We start from the raw sequence: 14055 nt of genomic DNA, 5'->3' as shown, positions 1-14055 counted from the left end.
ATGATGTTTTTATTGAGGGCAAGGGGCTGTTTTAATTTCTTAGCACAGGCAAAGATCACAGGTGGTAGAGGAGAGGAGGCAGGGAGTGATGTAACCAATCAGCTCCTGCCTATTATTTTATAGAATGTTCTGGATAAATGCTTCCTGGAAGCTGCTATGGGCGACTTCTCCACTTATCCCCTTCCCCACTCTTTTTACTGCTTGATACATCAACCATTTAAGGCGATATCCAACTAGCGCCCATTTGCCCTTTAAACATGGTCGCAATTAACCACATGGGTCGGGGGTCTCTGGTCACACACACCCCTATAGGATTGCCAGGGAAAGTGCATGATATAGGGTGGATGTAGAGGCAATGTAGGATGCTGTTGACGGTGTTCAAACGCCATCACAATGGTACATCACCGGCATCACCTTTACATCACTTCTCATTGAATAGAACCCTAAAAGATCTCTCTAGGTGTAACATTCTGTTATTTGATTTTTATTTCAGTAGCGTCTCGGGATGCTGAACACATCGGGAAACGACACCGGCTGTCAGCCTCAAGGAATTACCGCTTTCATCCCGATCTTTATGAGCTTCATCTTCTTTGTTGGTTTCGTGCTCAACTTTATCAGTCTATGGATTTTCTGGTTTCGGGTCAAACATTGGAACTCAACTGTGGTTCTCCAGTTCAACTTGGCCATCTCCGATGCCATCATCACTCCGGCAGCTCCACTGGTCGTTGCCTACAATTTAACCGACCACTGGACCTTCGGGACATTCCTCTGCCAATTTAAGATCTTCCTGCTCAGCACTCACATGTATACCAGTATCTGCTTCCTCACTTTAATCAGCGTCCACCGATATTTTACTGTTGCTCAAAAGGGTAAAAGGACTGCCTGGTCCAAGAAGCCTTTCATCACCAAACTGTGCCTCGCTGTCTGGGGATGTCTCTGTGTACAAGGAGTCCCATCTTTCTTTTTTGTAAAACCTGCTGAAGTTCACGGAGTTACCAAATGTCTCAGTATTCATCAAACTGATCAGGCGGTTTTATACTTTGTCTGGAACTGGGTGTTCCTCTTCTCCGGCGCCCTCGTTCCTTTCTCCATAACACTAGTCTGCTATAGTCTCCTGAGTCGCTATATCCTCAAGGTGAATCCTATGAACACTCTCAGCAAAGTCATGGTGTCCAGATCCGTACAGACCATACTCGTTTCTCTAATTATATTTCTAATATGCTATATCCCCGTACATATCACCAGAGCAATGTTAGTCACAATCAAATTATTCTTCCCAGCCATGTGCTCGTTATTGGAGAGAGTTGAGGTTGCCTATTATATCACATGGATGTTATCAGGTGCAAATTGTTTTTTAGATCCCATATTATACTGTTTTGCCTCAGCCAGATTTAGGCGCACATTCACCGGCTGGTGTAGCTCTCCCTACAGCCGTGATAACAACCAGAGAAACACAACAGACGAAACTTGTGGTAACCAAGTAGAGTTATCTTCAGATCGTCACCGTGGTCCTCTACCGACTGTGAGCACCACAGAGACTGGGATGTAGTGTCACATAGGTGTGAAAAGTGATTTTCAATGGAAATAAGTGACATGCAGTGGTAGAGAACAAGTTTTCCATATGATGTATCTATCAGTACTTACTACTCAATAAAGTCAGTGAAACCAAGAGCTGGTTTTAGGTATGGGCATTATAGGCAAATGCCTAGAGGCATCTCAAGCCTAGGGCCAGTGGTGGATTTGGGCACCGGGACTTTGGGAAGTTCCCGCTTGGCTGGTCATTGTCCCTTCTAGCCGGGGCTGTCCCTCCAGCTCACACTGCTTGCCGGGCTGGCCCTTGGCTACCATGATCAGAGCTCGGCTCCGATTGGGCAGCATTCAGAATCAGCTTCTGCGCATGTAGAGAAGCTTAATTGTGTACTAGAGATAGGATGGCCACAGAAGGGCTGCTGCACATGCCCAGTCGCATGCAGCAGCAGCTCCTACCATGGGCCTGAGTCACACCTCCAGCAGGCTGCAGCCACCATGTCCAGCTGCATGACATAACAAACACCTGGGAAAACCAGGGGCAGCAGCAGCTACAGTACTTGCAACTCTCAGTCAGCCTGTACTGTGAATGATGGGAGAGAGGTGCTGTGTGAGGAGAGGGGTGCTGTGCTGTGAGGGGTGCTATTCTGTAAAGAGATGTATGCTGTGAGGAGAGAGGTGTGCTGTTCTGTAAAGGAAGAAGGGTGCTGTGAGGGGAAGGGGTTATGGGGTGTGAGGGGTGCTGTTCTGTGAGGGGAGAAGGTGTTGTTTTCTGAGGGGGGTGCTGTTCTGTGAGGGGAGAGTGGTGCTGTACTGTGAGGGAGAGAGATGATATACTGTGAGGGAAGAGGGCTGAAGTGCTGTGAGGGGAGAGAGGTGCTGTACTGTGAGGGAGAGAGGTGATATACTGTGAGGGAAGAGGGGTACTATGATGTGAGGGGAGAGGGGTTCTTTGATATGAGGGGAGAAGGGTGATGTGATGTGAGGGGAAAGAGGTGCTGTACTGTGAGGGAGACAGGTGATATACTGTTAGAGGGAGGGGTGATATACTTTGAGGAGAGAGGGGTGATTTCCTGTGAGGGGAGAGGAGTGATGTGAGGAGAGAGGGGTGCTGTGATGTGAGGAGAGAGGGGTGATGTGCTGTGAGGCAAGAGGGGTGATGTGCTGTTAGGGGAGAGGAGTGATGTGAGGAGAGAGGGGTTCTGTGATGTGAGGAGAGAGGGGTGATTTGCTGTGATGGGAGAGAAGTGAGGTGAGGAGAGAGGGGTGATGTGCTGTCAGGGGAGAGGAGTGAGGTGAGAGGGGTTCTGTGATGTGAGGGGAGAGGGGTGAAGTGCTGTGAGGGGAGAGGGGTGCTGTACTGTGAGGGAGAGAGGTGATATACTGTGAGGGAAGAGGGGTGATGTGAGGGGAGAGGGGTGCTGTGATATGAGGGAGACAGGTGATATACTGTGAGGGGGAGGGGTGATATACTTTGAGGAGAGAGGGGTGAGTTGCTATGAGGGGAGAGGAGTGATGTGAGGAGAGAGGGGTGCTGTGATGTGAGGAGAGAGGGGCTGTGTGCTGTGAGGGGAGAGGGGTGATGTGCTGTGAGGGGAGAAGAGTGATGTGAGGAGAGAGGGGTGCTGTGATGTGAGGAGAGAGGGGTGATGTGAGGTGAGGAGAGATGGGTTCTGTGATGTGAGGAGAGAGGGGTACTGTGATGTGAGGGGAGAGGAGTGATGTGAGGTGAGGAGAGAGGGGTTCTGTGATGTGAGGCGAGAGTGATGATGTGCTGTGAGGGGAGAGGGGTGCTGTGATGTGAGGAGAGAGGGGTGATGTGCTGTGAGGAGAGAGGGGTGATGTGCTGTGAGGGGAGAGGGGTGCTGTGATGTGAGGAGAGAGGGGTGATGTGCTGTGAGGAGAGAGGGGTACTGTGATGTGAGGGGAGAGGAGTGATGTGAGGTGAGGAGAGAGGGGTTCTGTGATGTGAGGCGAGAGTGATGATGTGCTGTGAGGGGAGAGGGGTGCTGTGATGTGAGGAGAGAGGGGTGATGTGCTGTGAGGAGAGAGGGGTGCTGTGATGTGAGGAGAGACGGGTGATGTGCTGTGAGGGGAAAGGGGTGCTGTACTGTGAGGGAGACAGGTGATATACTGTGAGAGGGAAAAGTGATATACTTTGAGGAGAGAGGGGTGATTTCCTGTGAGGGGAGAGGAGTAATGTGAGGAGATGTGCTGTGATGTGAGGAAGAGGGGTGATGTGCTGTGAGGCGAGAGGGGTGATGTGCTGTTAGGGGAGAGGAGTGAGGTGAGGAGAGAGGGGCTCTGTGATGTGAGGAGAGAGGGGTGATTTGCTGTGAGAGGAGAGAAGTGATGTGAGGTGAGGAGAGAGCGGTGATGTGCTGTGAAGGGAGAGGAGTGATGTGAGGTGAGAGGGGTTCTGCAATGTGAGGGGAGAGGGGTGAAGTGCTGTGAGGGGAGAGGGGTGCTGTACTGTGAGGGAGAGAGGTGATATACTGTGAGGGAAGAGGGGTGCTGTGATGTGAGGGGAGAGGGGTGCTGTGATATGAGGGAGACAGGTGTTATACTGTGAGGGGGAGGGGTGATATACTTTGAGGAGAGAGGAGTGATTTGCTGTGAGGGGAGAGGGGTGATGTGCTGTGAGGGGAGAGGAGTGATGTGAGGAGAGAGGGGTGCTGTGATGTGAGGAGAGAGGGGTGATGTGAGGTGAGGAGAGATGGCTTCTGTGATGTGAGGAGAGAGGGGTGCTGTGATGTGAGGGGAGAGGAGTGATGTGAGGTGAGGAGAGAGGGGTTCTGTGATGTGAGGAGAGAGGGATGATGTGCTGTGAGGGGAGAGGGGTGCTGTGATGTGAGGAGAGAGGGGTGATGTGCTGTGAGGAGAGAGGGGTGATGTGCTGTGAGGAGAGAGGGGTGCTGTGATGTGAGGATAGATGGGTGATGTGCTGTGAGGGGTAAGGGGTGATGTGATGTGAAGAGACATGTGTGATGTGCTGTGAGGGGAGAGGGTGATGTGCTGGAGGGGAAAGGAGTGATGTTAGGAGAGAGGGGTGATATGAGGTGAGGAGGGGGGGGGGTTCTCTGATGTGATGATAGATGGGGGATGTGCTGTGAGGGGAGAGGGGTGATGTTCTGTGAGTGGAGAGGAGTGATGTGAGGAGAGAGGGGTGCCGTGATGTGAGGAGAGAGGGGTTATATGAAGTGAGGAGGGCGGGGTTCTGTGATGTGAGGAGAGAGGGGTGATGTGCTGTGAGGGGAAAGGGGTGATGTGAGGAGAGAGGGGTGCTGTGATGTGAGCAGAGAGGGATGATGTGCTGTGAGGGGAGAGTGGTGATATGCTGTGAGGGGAGAGGGGTGCTGTGCTGTGAGAGGAGAGGAATGATGTGAGGAGAGAGGGGTGATATGCTGTGAGGGGAGAGGGGTGCTGTGAAGTGAGGAGAGAGGGGTGATGTGCTGTGAGGAGAAAGGGGTGATGTGAGGGGAGATGGGTGGTGTGCTGTAAGGGGAGAGGAATGATGTGAGGAGAGAGGGGTGCTGTGATGTGAGGGGAGAGGAGTGATGTGAGGTGAGGAGAGAGGGGTGATGTGCTGTGAGGGGAGAGGGGTGATGTGAGGAGAGAGGGGTGATGTGCTGTGAGGAGAGAGGGGTGCTGTGATGTGAGGAGAGAGGGGTGATGTGCTGTGAGGAGAGAGGGGTGATGTGCTGTGAGGGGAGAGGAGTGATGTGAGGAGAGAGGGGTGATGTGCTGTGAGGAGAAAGGGGTGCTGTGATGCGAGGGGAGAGGGGTGGTGTGCTGTGAGGGGAGAGGAATGATGTGAGGAGAGAGGGGTGCTGTGATGTGAGGGGAGAGGAGTGATGTGAGGTGAGGAGAGAGGGGTGATGTGCTGTGAGGGGAGAGGGGTGATGTGAGAGAGGGGTGATGTGCTATGAGGGGAGAGGAGTGATGTGAGCATAGAGGGGTGATGTGCTGTGAGGAGAGAGGGGTGCTGTGATGTGAGGAGAGAGGGGTGATGTGCTGTGGGGAGAGAGGGGTGATGTGCTGTGAGGGGAGAGGAGTGATGTGAGGAGAGAGGGGTGCTGTGATGTGAGGAGAGAGGGGTGATGTGAGGTGAGGAGAGATGGGTTCTGTGATGTGAGGAGAGAGGGGTGCTGTGATGTGAGGGGAGAGGAGTGATGTGCTGTGAGGAGAGAGGGGTGATGTGCTGTGAGGGGAGAGGGGTGATGTGCTGTGAGGGGAGAGGGTGATGTGAGGAGAGAGGGGTGCTGTGATGTGAGGAGAGAGGGGTGATGTTGCTTTGAGGGGAGAGGGGTGATGTGCTGTGAGGGGAGAGGGGTGATGTGCTGTGAGGAGAGAGGGGTGCTGTGATGTGAGGAGAGAGGGGTGATGTGCTGTGAGGAAAGAGGGGTGATGTGCTGTGAGGGGAGAGGGGTGATGTGCTGTGAGGGGAGAGGAGTGATGTGAGGAGAGAGGGGTGCTGTGATGTGAGGAGAGAGGGGTGATGTGAGGTGAGGAGAGATGGGTTCTGTGATGTGAGGAGAGAGGGGTGCTGTGATGTGAGGGGAGAGGAGTGATGTGCTGTGAGGGGAGAGGGGTGATGTGCTGTGAGGAGAGAGGGGTGATGTGCTGTGAGGAGAGAGGGGTGATGTGCTGTGAGGAGAGAGGGGTGCTGTGATGTGAGGAGAGAGGGGCTGTGATGTGATGGGAGAGGGGTGATGTGCTGTGAGGGGAGAGGGGTGATGTGCTGTGAGGAGAGAGGGGTGCTGTGATGTGAGGAGAGAGGGGTGATGTGCTGTGAGGAGAGAGGGGTGATGTGCTGTGAGGGGAGAGGGGTGATGTGCTGTGAGGGGAGAGGAGTGATGTGAGGAGAGAGGGGTGCTGTGATGTGAGGAGAGAGGGGTGATGTGAGGTGAGGAGAGATGGGTTCTGTGATGTGAGGAGAGAGGGGTGCTGTGAGGGGAGAGGAGTGATGTGCTGTGAGGAGAGAGGGGTGATGTGCTGTGAGGAGAGAGGGGTGATGTGCTGTGAGGAGAGAGGGGTGCTGTGATGTGAGGAGAGAGGGGTGATGTGCTGTGGGGAGAGAGGGGTGATGTGCTGTAAGGGGAGAGGAGTGATGTGAGGAGAGAGGGGTGCTGTGATGTGAGGAGAGAGGGGTGATGTGAGGTGAGGAGAGATGGGTTCTGTGATGTGAGGAGAGAGGGGTGCTGTGATGTGAGGGGAGAGGAGTGATGTGCTGTGAGGAGAGAGGGGTGATGTGCTGTGAGGGGAGAGGGGTGATGTGCTGTGAGGGGAGAGGGTGATGTGAGGAGAGAGGGGTGCTGTGATGTGAGGAGAGAGGGGTGATGTTGCTTTGAGGGGAGAGGGGTGATGTGCTGTGAGGGGAGAGGGGTGATGTGCTGTGAGGAGAGAGGGGTGATGTGCTGTGAGGAGAGAGGGGTGTTGTGCTGTGAGGAGAGAGGGGTGATGTGCTGTGAGGAGAGAGGGGTGCTGTGATGTGAGGAGAGAGGGGTGATGTGAGGTGAGGAGAGATGGGTTCTGTGATGTGAGGAGAGAGGGGTGCTGTGAGGGGAGAGGAGTGATGTGCTGTGAGGAGAGAGGGGTGATGTGCTGTGAGGAGAGGGGTGATGTGCTGTGAGGAGAGAGGGGTGATGTGCTGTGAGGAGAGAGGGGTGATGTCCCAGCATTGCTATTGTAGATGGCTGCCTCACCTTTTGCATGCTTCTGATCATCTCCATAAAACAACTTAAATTCACTACAACTGACCTATGAATCATCATAAATATCCAAGGACTTACCTTTAACTTGTACTACTCTACACGGACATCTCATCAAAACCAACGGATTGCATTCCTGAGCTGTGATACACACTGGATTGAAACCTCTGCATCTCTCCACTGAGAAGTCCTACAGTTTGGAATCTACTGTACTCTGCATTGGACATCCAAGACAAGGTACTGTGGACTACAACCTATCTTTGGCTCCATCCAGCCCCTCACTTAGACATCAGTCACCTCTGTTCTCTGAGCAACAAATTACTGACTTCTTGCATTAATCAACTAATATACAGCATATTCAGGCTCTGAATCACTGAAGGATCACTGCTCACTTCAAATTGCAGGAGCCATTCCACAGGACACATGTTATCCCCCACAAGAAATCTACTTCAAAGGCCTCTCACACTGAGAACTTTCACACCCACACAACAGGAATTGGATTCTAACACCTTTCCACAAGCCTGCTTTTGTCCTGGAATAATTGACTAAATCAGCAACAGAAAAAGCAAAGTTATTTTTATTTACAGTATCACTTGTTTCAAATATACCCATTGTATTAAGGAGCAGCAACAGGTTACAGCAACAACGATTATAGCGATAACAATCTAAGATGGCGCCGCAGATGGCTGCATCGGAGCTACGCAGCTCAGTCAAAATACCTGTTTCCCCTTGTTTTCCCCTGCCCTTGTCACCCCACTGGTGACCAAATACAGCAGGGAAGCCCTCCTAAGTTGGAGCGCTCCTGCGGTGCTAACCCCACGTTCGGGCCTGTTGGCAGGTGGCTCAGCGGCCCTTGCAGCCCTCGCGGCCCTTGTTGCTCTGTGTGGAAGGGATGCAGATGTCGTGGATGCCGAAGTGGATGACCGAGCAGCCGCACCCCCCTGCAGCCCGGGCGGCAACTGGCGGGTGGATCGCCGACCCCGGAAAGAAAATGATGGAGGCCCTCATGTCGGCCCTAGTAGAAGGACCTGGGCTCAGAGGAGAGGCTGACGCGCAGGCGCCCTAGTGAGGTGGCGGCGGCGAGGGCACCGGTCTGCACTTCCCGCGATCCTGCTTTCGAATGTGCTCTCACTGGCAAACAAGTTTGACAAATTGTCCCTCCTTCTGGGCAGCGCAGGGTCAGGCATTACAGGGTCGTCTGTCCTCTGCTTTACGGAGACGTGGCTGAACGACTATATTGCGGACAACCCGATGTCTCTGCCGGGCTTCAGTCTCTTCAGGGCCGATCACTCCAAGGTTCTCTCAGGAAAAACGACGGATGGTGCATCAATATCACGATCCTAGGCAAATCATGTAGACCTCACCTGGAGATGCTAAGTATCAACTGTAACCCCTTCTATTCCCCCCTGGAATTTGCCTCAATTGTCCTTGTGGGAGTATACATCCCCCCCCCCTTGCCTGTGCGAACGAAGCCCTGCACCATCTGGCCGTATGCATATCCGACATAGAACAAAAACACCCAGACTCTCTGCTTATAGTGCTGGGTGACTTCAACAGAACTAACCTGAGCAAGGAGCTACCTAAGTACAAACAACAAGTCACATGTCCCACTAGGGAAGGGCGCACCCTTGATCACTGCTACACTACCCTCAAGTTTGCCTTCCGGTCTATCCCGCGTGCTGCACTTGGCCTATCTGACCACTGCCTAGTCCACCTACTCCCTACCTATACACAGAAGCTGAGAGCGGTTAAGCCTGCCATCAAGACTATTAAGAAATGGACCAACGAGGCTAAGATGAAGCTCCAGGCCTGCTTTGACTGCACGGAATGGGGGGTCTTCGAAGCCTCGGCAACCGACCTGAACGACCTGACACTGTCACATCCTACATCAGCTACTGTGAGGACATGTGTGTACCTACCAAGACTTACCGCATTTACAACAACAACAACGCCCAGCTCAGGCAACTTCGTCGGGCCAAAGAGGAGGCCTATAGCAGCGGTGACAGAGCACTATACAACCAAACTAGGAACTCTCTGACTAAAGGAATCACGCTAGCAAAAAAGCGGTTCTCGGACAAGCTGACAAACGATCTCTCCATCAATGACCCCATATCTGTATGGAAAGGAATGCAATCCATAACCAACTACAAGAAAATATCGAAGTCCACCACCATGCACCAAGACATAGCAAACGAACTGAACCACTTTTATTGCAGGTTCGCAAAAGAAGTCCCCTGCAACCCAAACAATCACCTCTACGATGCCCCGAACACCGACGGCCAACTCCAGCCACTGCAAGTCGCCCAAGAAGAGGTGGAGGCATTGTTCAAAAGGGCCAAACCCAGGAAAGCTCCGAGTCCTGACGGAGTGTCACCATCTGCCCTAAGAGCATGTGCGGATCAGCTCGCCCCCATATTCACCAAGATCTTCAACAAATCGCTGGAGCTACATAAAGTCCCTTCCTGCCTCAAAAGGTCTACTATCGTCCCGGTCCCCAAGAAACCCTCTATCACGAACCTGAACGACTACAGGGAGATAGCACTGACATCTGTGGTCATGAAAACGTTCGAGCGTCTGGTTTTGAATCACCTGAAATCTGTGACTGGTCCCCAACTGGACCTCCTACAGTTCGCCTATCGATCGAATCGGTGTGTTGAGGATGCAGTCAACCTGGGCCTGCACTACATTCTACAGCACCTAGACATTCCCAGTACCTACGCGGGGGTCCTGTTTGTCGATTTCAGCTCGGCCTTCAATACAATCGTCCCCAGCATCCTCCACCCAAAATTAATTCGCCTAGGGGTCCCAGAAGCTACCTGTTCCTGGATAGTAGACCTCCTGACAGATAGGACACAGGTGGTGAAAGCGGGGGAATTCACCTCTCAAGCGCGGTCCATTAGTACAAGGGCCCCTCAGGGCTGTGTCCTCTCACGCCTGCTCTTCTCCCTGTACACAAATGACTGCACCTCAGAGGCGCAATCAGTAAAGATCATCAAATTCGCAGATGACACTACCGTCATCGGCCTCATCAAGGACGGGGACGAATCAGCCTATAGACGGGAAGTAGACCGGTTGGCCTAGTGGTGCATCCACAACAACCTAGAGTTCAACCCCCTCAAAACTGTCGAGATGATATTGGACTTCAGGAAGAAGTCAGCTAGTTGCCCGCTAACGATTGCTGACAGTGTGGTATCGCTAGTGGACTCCTTCAAATTTCTAGGGACCACAATCTCCCGGGACCTTAAATGGGGGTCCAACGCTGACGCCACTGTTGTGAAAGCGCAGCAGAGGTTGTTCTTCCTCAGGCAACTAAGGAAGTTCAACATCCCACAGAAGCTTCTGCTCCTCTTCTACTCCGCGATTGTGGAGTCGGTACTGTGCTCCTCGATACTGGTATGGTACAGCTCCGCCAGCGTGAGGCACAGATACAGGCTCCAAAAGGTGGTCAGATCCGCAGAGAAGATCATCGGGGCCGACCTTCCGTCAGTCCAGGACCTGTACCTGTCCAGAGCTAAAAAGCGGGCAACGAAGATAGTAAAAGACCAGCTACACCCTGGCCACAGCATGTTTAACTTGCTTCCCTAAGGCAGGTGTTACAGGGCCGTCCCCGCCAGGTCCACCAGAAGCCTCAAAAGTTTTTTTCCCCAAGCGGTCCGTCTGCTGAACTCCTGAACATTGACTGACTAGATGTACATGTAACTAACTTGTGTCCCTACGGTATGCCTATCTGTATGACTTTACTTGCTCCCCACCTGCTTATCTGTTACCTACTTGGCTGTTGTATAGCAAACCGAAGACAAATTCCTAGAATACGCAAGTATACCTGGCCAATAAAGCTGATTCTGATGTGCTGTGAGGGGAGAGGGGTGATGTGCTGTGAGGAGAGAGGGGTGCTGTGATGTGAGGGGAGAGGGGTGATGTGCTGTGAGGGGAGAGGGGTGATGTGAGGTGAGGAGAGATGGGTCCTGTGACGTGGGGAGAGAGGGGTGCTGTGATGTGAGGGGAGAGGAGTGATGTGAGGTAAGGAGAGAGGGGTTCTGTGATGTGAGGAGAGAGGGGTGATGTGCTGTGAGGAGAGAGGGGTGCTGTGATGTGAGGAGAGATGGGTTCTGTGATGTGAGGGGAGATGGGTCATGTGACGTGGGGAGAGAGGGGTGATGTGAGGGGAGAGGAGTGATGTGAGGTAAGGAGAGAGGGGTGCTGTGATGTGAGGAGAGAGGGGTGATGTGCTGTGAGGAGAGAGGGATGCTGTGATGTGAGGAGAGATGGTTGATGTGCTGTGAGGGGAGAGGGGTGATGTGATGTGAGGACAGATGGGTGATGTGCTGTGAGGGGAGAGGAGTAATGTGAGGAGAGAGGGGTGCTGTGATGTGAGGAGAGAGGGGTGATGTGAGGTGAGGAGAGATGGGTCCTGTGCTGTGAGGAGAGGGGGGTGCTGTGATGTGAGGGGAGAGTAGTGATGTGAGGTGAGGAGAGAGGGGTGCTGTGATGTGAAGAGAGAGGGGTGATGTGCTGTGAGGAGAGAGGGTGATGTGATGTGAGGGGAGAGGAGTGATGTGAGGTGAGGAGAGAGGTAGAGATGAGCGCCGGAAATTTTTCGGGTTTTGTGTTTTGGTTTTGGGTTCGGTTCCGCGGCCGTGTTTTGGGTTCGACCGCGTTTTGGCAAAACCTCACCGAATTTTTTTTGTCGGATTCGGGTGTGTTTTGGATTCGGGTGTTTTTTTCAAAAAACACTAAAAAACAGCTTAAATCATAGAATTTGGGGGTCATTTTGATCCCAAAGTATTATTAACCTCAAAAACCATAATTTACACTCATTTTCAGTCTATTCTGAATACCTCACACCTCACAATATTATTTTTAGTCCTAAAATTTGCACCTAGGTCGCTGGATGACTAAGCTAAGCGACCCTAGTGGCCGACACAAACACCGGGCCCATCTAGGAGTGTCACTGCAGTGTCACGCAGGATGTCCCTTCCAAAAAACCCTCCCCAAACAGCACATGACGCAAAGAAAAAAAGAGGCGCAATGAGGTAGCTGTGTGAGTAAGATAAGCGACCCTAGTGGCCGACACAAACACCGGGCCCATCTAGGAGTGGCACTGCAGTGTCACGCAGGATGTCCCTTCCAAAAAACCCTCCCCAAACAGCACATGACGCAAAGAAAAAAAGAGGCGCAATGAGGTAGCTGTGTGAGTAAGATAAGCGACCCTAGTGGCCGACACAAACACCGGGCCCATCTAGGAGTGGCACTGCAGTGTCACGCAGGATGTCCCTTCCAAAAAACCCTCCCCAAACAGCACATGACGCAAAGAAAAAAAGAGGCGCAATGAGGTAGCTGTGTGAGTAAGATAAGCGACCCTAGTGGCCGACACAAACACCGGGCCCATCTAGGAGTGTCACTGCAGTGTCACGCAGGATGTCCCTTCCAAAAAACCCTCCCCAAACAGCACATGACGCAAAGAAAAAAAGAGGCGCAATGAGGTAGCTGTGCGAGTAAGATAAGCGACCCTAGTGGCCGACACAAACACCGGGCCCATCTAGGAGTGTCACTGCAGTGTCACGCAGGATGTCCCTTCCAAAAAACCCTCCCCAAACAGCACATGACGCAAAGAAAAAAAGAGGCGCAATGAGGTAGCTGTGTGAGTAAGATAAGCGACCCTAGTGGCCGACACAAACACCGGGCCCATCTAGGAGTGTCACTGCAGTGTCACGCAGGATGTCCCTTCCAAAAAACCCTCCCCAAACAGCACATGACGCAAAGAAAAAAAGAGGCGCAATGAGGTAGCTGTGTGAGTAAGATAAGCGACCCTAGTGGCCGACACAAACACCGGGCCCATCTAGGAGTGTCACTGCAGTGTCACGCAGGATGTCCCTTCCAAAAAACCCTCCCCAAACAGCACATGACGCAAAGAAAAAAAGAGGCGCAATGAGGTAGCTGTGTGAGTAAGATAAGCGACCCTAGTGGCCGACACAAACACCGGGCCCATCTAGGAGTGTCACTGCAGTGTCACGCAGGATGTCCCTTCCAAAAAACCCTCCCCAAACAGCACATGACGCAAAGAAAAAAAGAGGCGCAATGAGGTAGCTGTGTGAGTAAGATAAGCGACCCTAGTGGCCGACACAAACACCGGGCCCATCTAGGAGTGGCACTGCAGTGTCACGCAGGATGTCCCTTCCAAAAAACCCTCCCCAAACAGCACATGACGCAAAGAAAAATTAAAGAAAAAAGAGGTGCAAGATGGAATTGTCCTTGGGCCCTCCCACCCACCCTTATGTTGTATAAACAGGACATGCACACTTTAACCAACCCATCATTTCAGTGACAGGGTCTGCCACACGACTGTGACTGAAATGACGGGTTGGTTTGGACCCCCACCAAAAAAGAAGCAATTAATCTCTCCTTGCACAAACTGGCTCTACAGAGGCAAGATGTCCACCTCATCATCATCCTCCGATATATCACCGTGTACATCCCCCTCCTCACAGATTATCAATTCGTCCCCACTGGAATCCACCATCTCAGCTCCCTGTGTACTTTGTGGAGGCAATTGCTGCTGGTCAATGTCTCCACGGAGGAATTGATTATAATTCATTTTAATGAACATCATCTTCTCCACATTTTCTGGATGTAACCTCGTACGCCGATTGCTGACAAGGTGAGCGGTGGCACTAAACACTCTTTCGGAGTACACACTTGTGGGAGGGCAACTTAGGTAGAATAAAGCCAGTTTGTGCAAGGGCCTCCAAATTGCCTCTTTTTCCTGCCAGTATAAGTACGGACTGTGTGACGTGCCTACTTGGATGCGGTCACTCAT

At 52.4% G+C, this 14055-nt stretch overlaps 1 protein-coding gene across 1 annotated transcript; it reads left to right on the top strand.

The window, feature by feature from the left end:
• The first annotated feature begins 498 nt into the window (after positions 1–498).
• Positions 499–1614, top strand: LOC134947441 (P2Y purinoceptor 4-like). Its single transcript, XM_063935535.1, has one exon. It carries the CDS (start codon positions 506–508, stop codon positions 1547–1549), a length of 1044 nt encoding a protein of 347 aa, XP_063791605.1. The 5' UTR covers positions 499–505; the 3' UTR covers positions 1550–1614.
• The last annotated feature ends 12441 nt before the right edge of the window (positions 1615–14055 follow it).

Source organism: Pseudophryne corroboree, chromosome 8, assembly GCF_028390025.1.
Source record: "Pseudophryne corroboree isolate aPseCor3 chromosome 8, aPseCor3.hap2, whole genome shotgun sequence".
Lineage (NCBI taxonomy): Eukaryota > Metazoa > Chordata > Amphibia > Anura > Myobatrachidae > Pseudophryne > Pseudophryne corroboree.
This window is presented reverse-complemented; position numbering and strand designations above follow the sequence as displayed.

What these genes read in the sequence shown, in the direction of transcription:
- LOC134947441 (XM_063935535.1), top strand. Translation starts at nt 506, where the DNA reads ATGCTGAACACATCGGGAAACGACACCGGCTGTCAGCCTCAAGGAATT.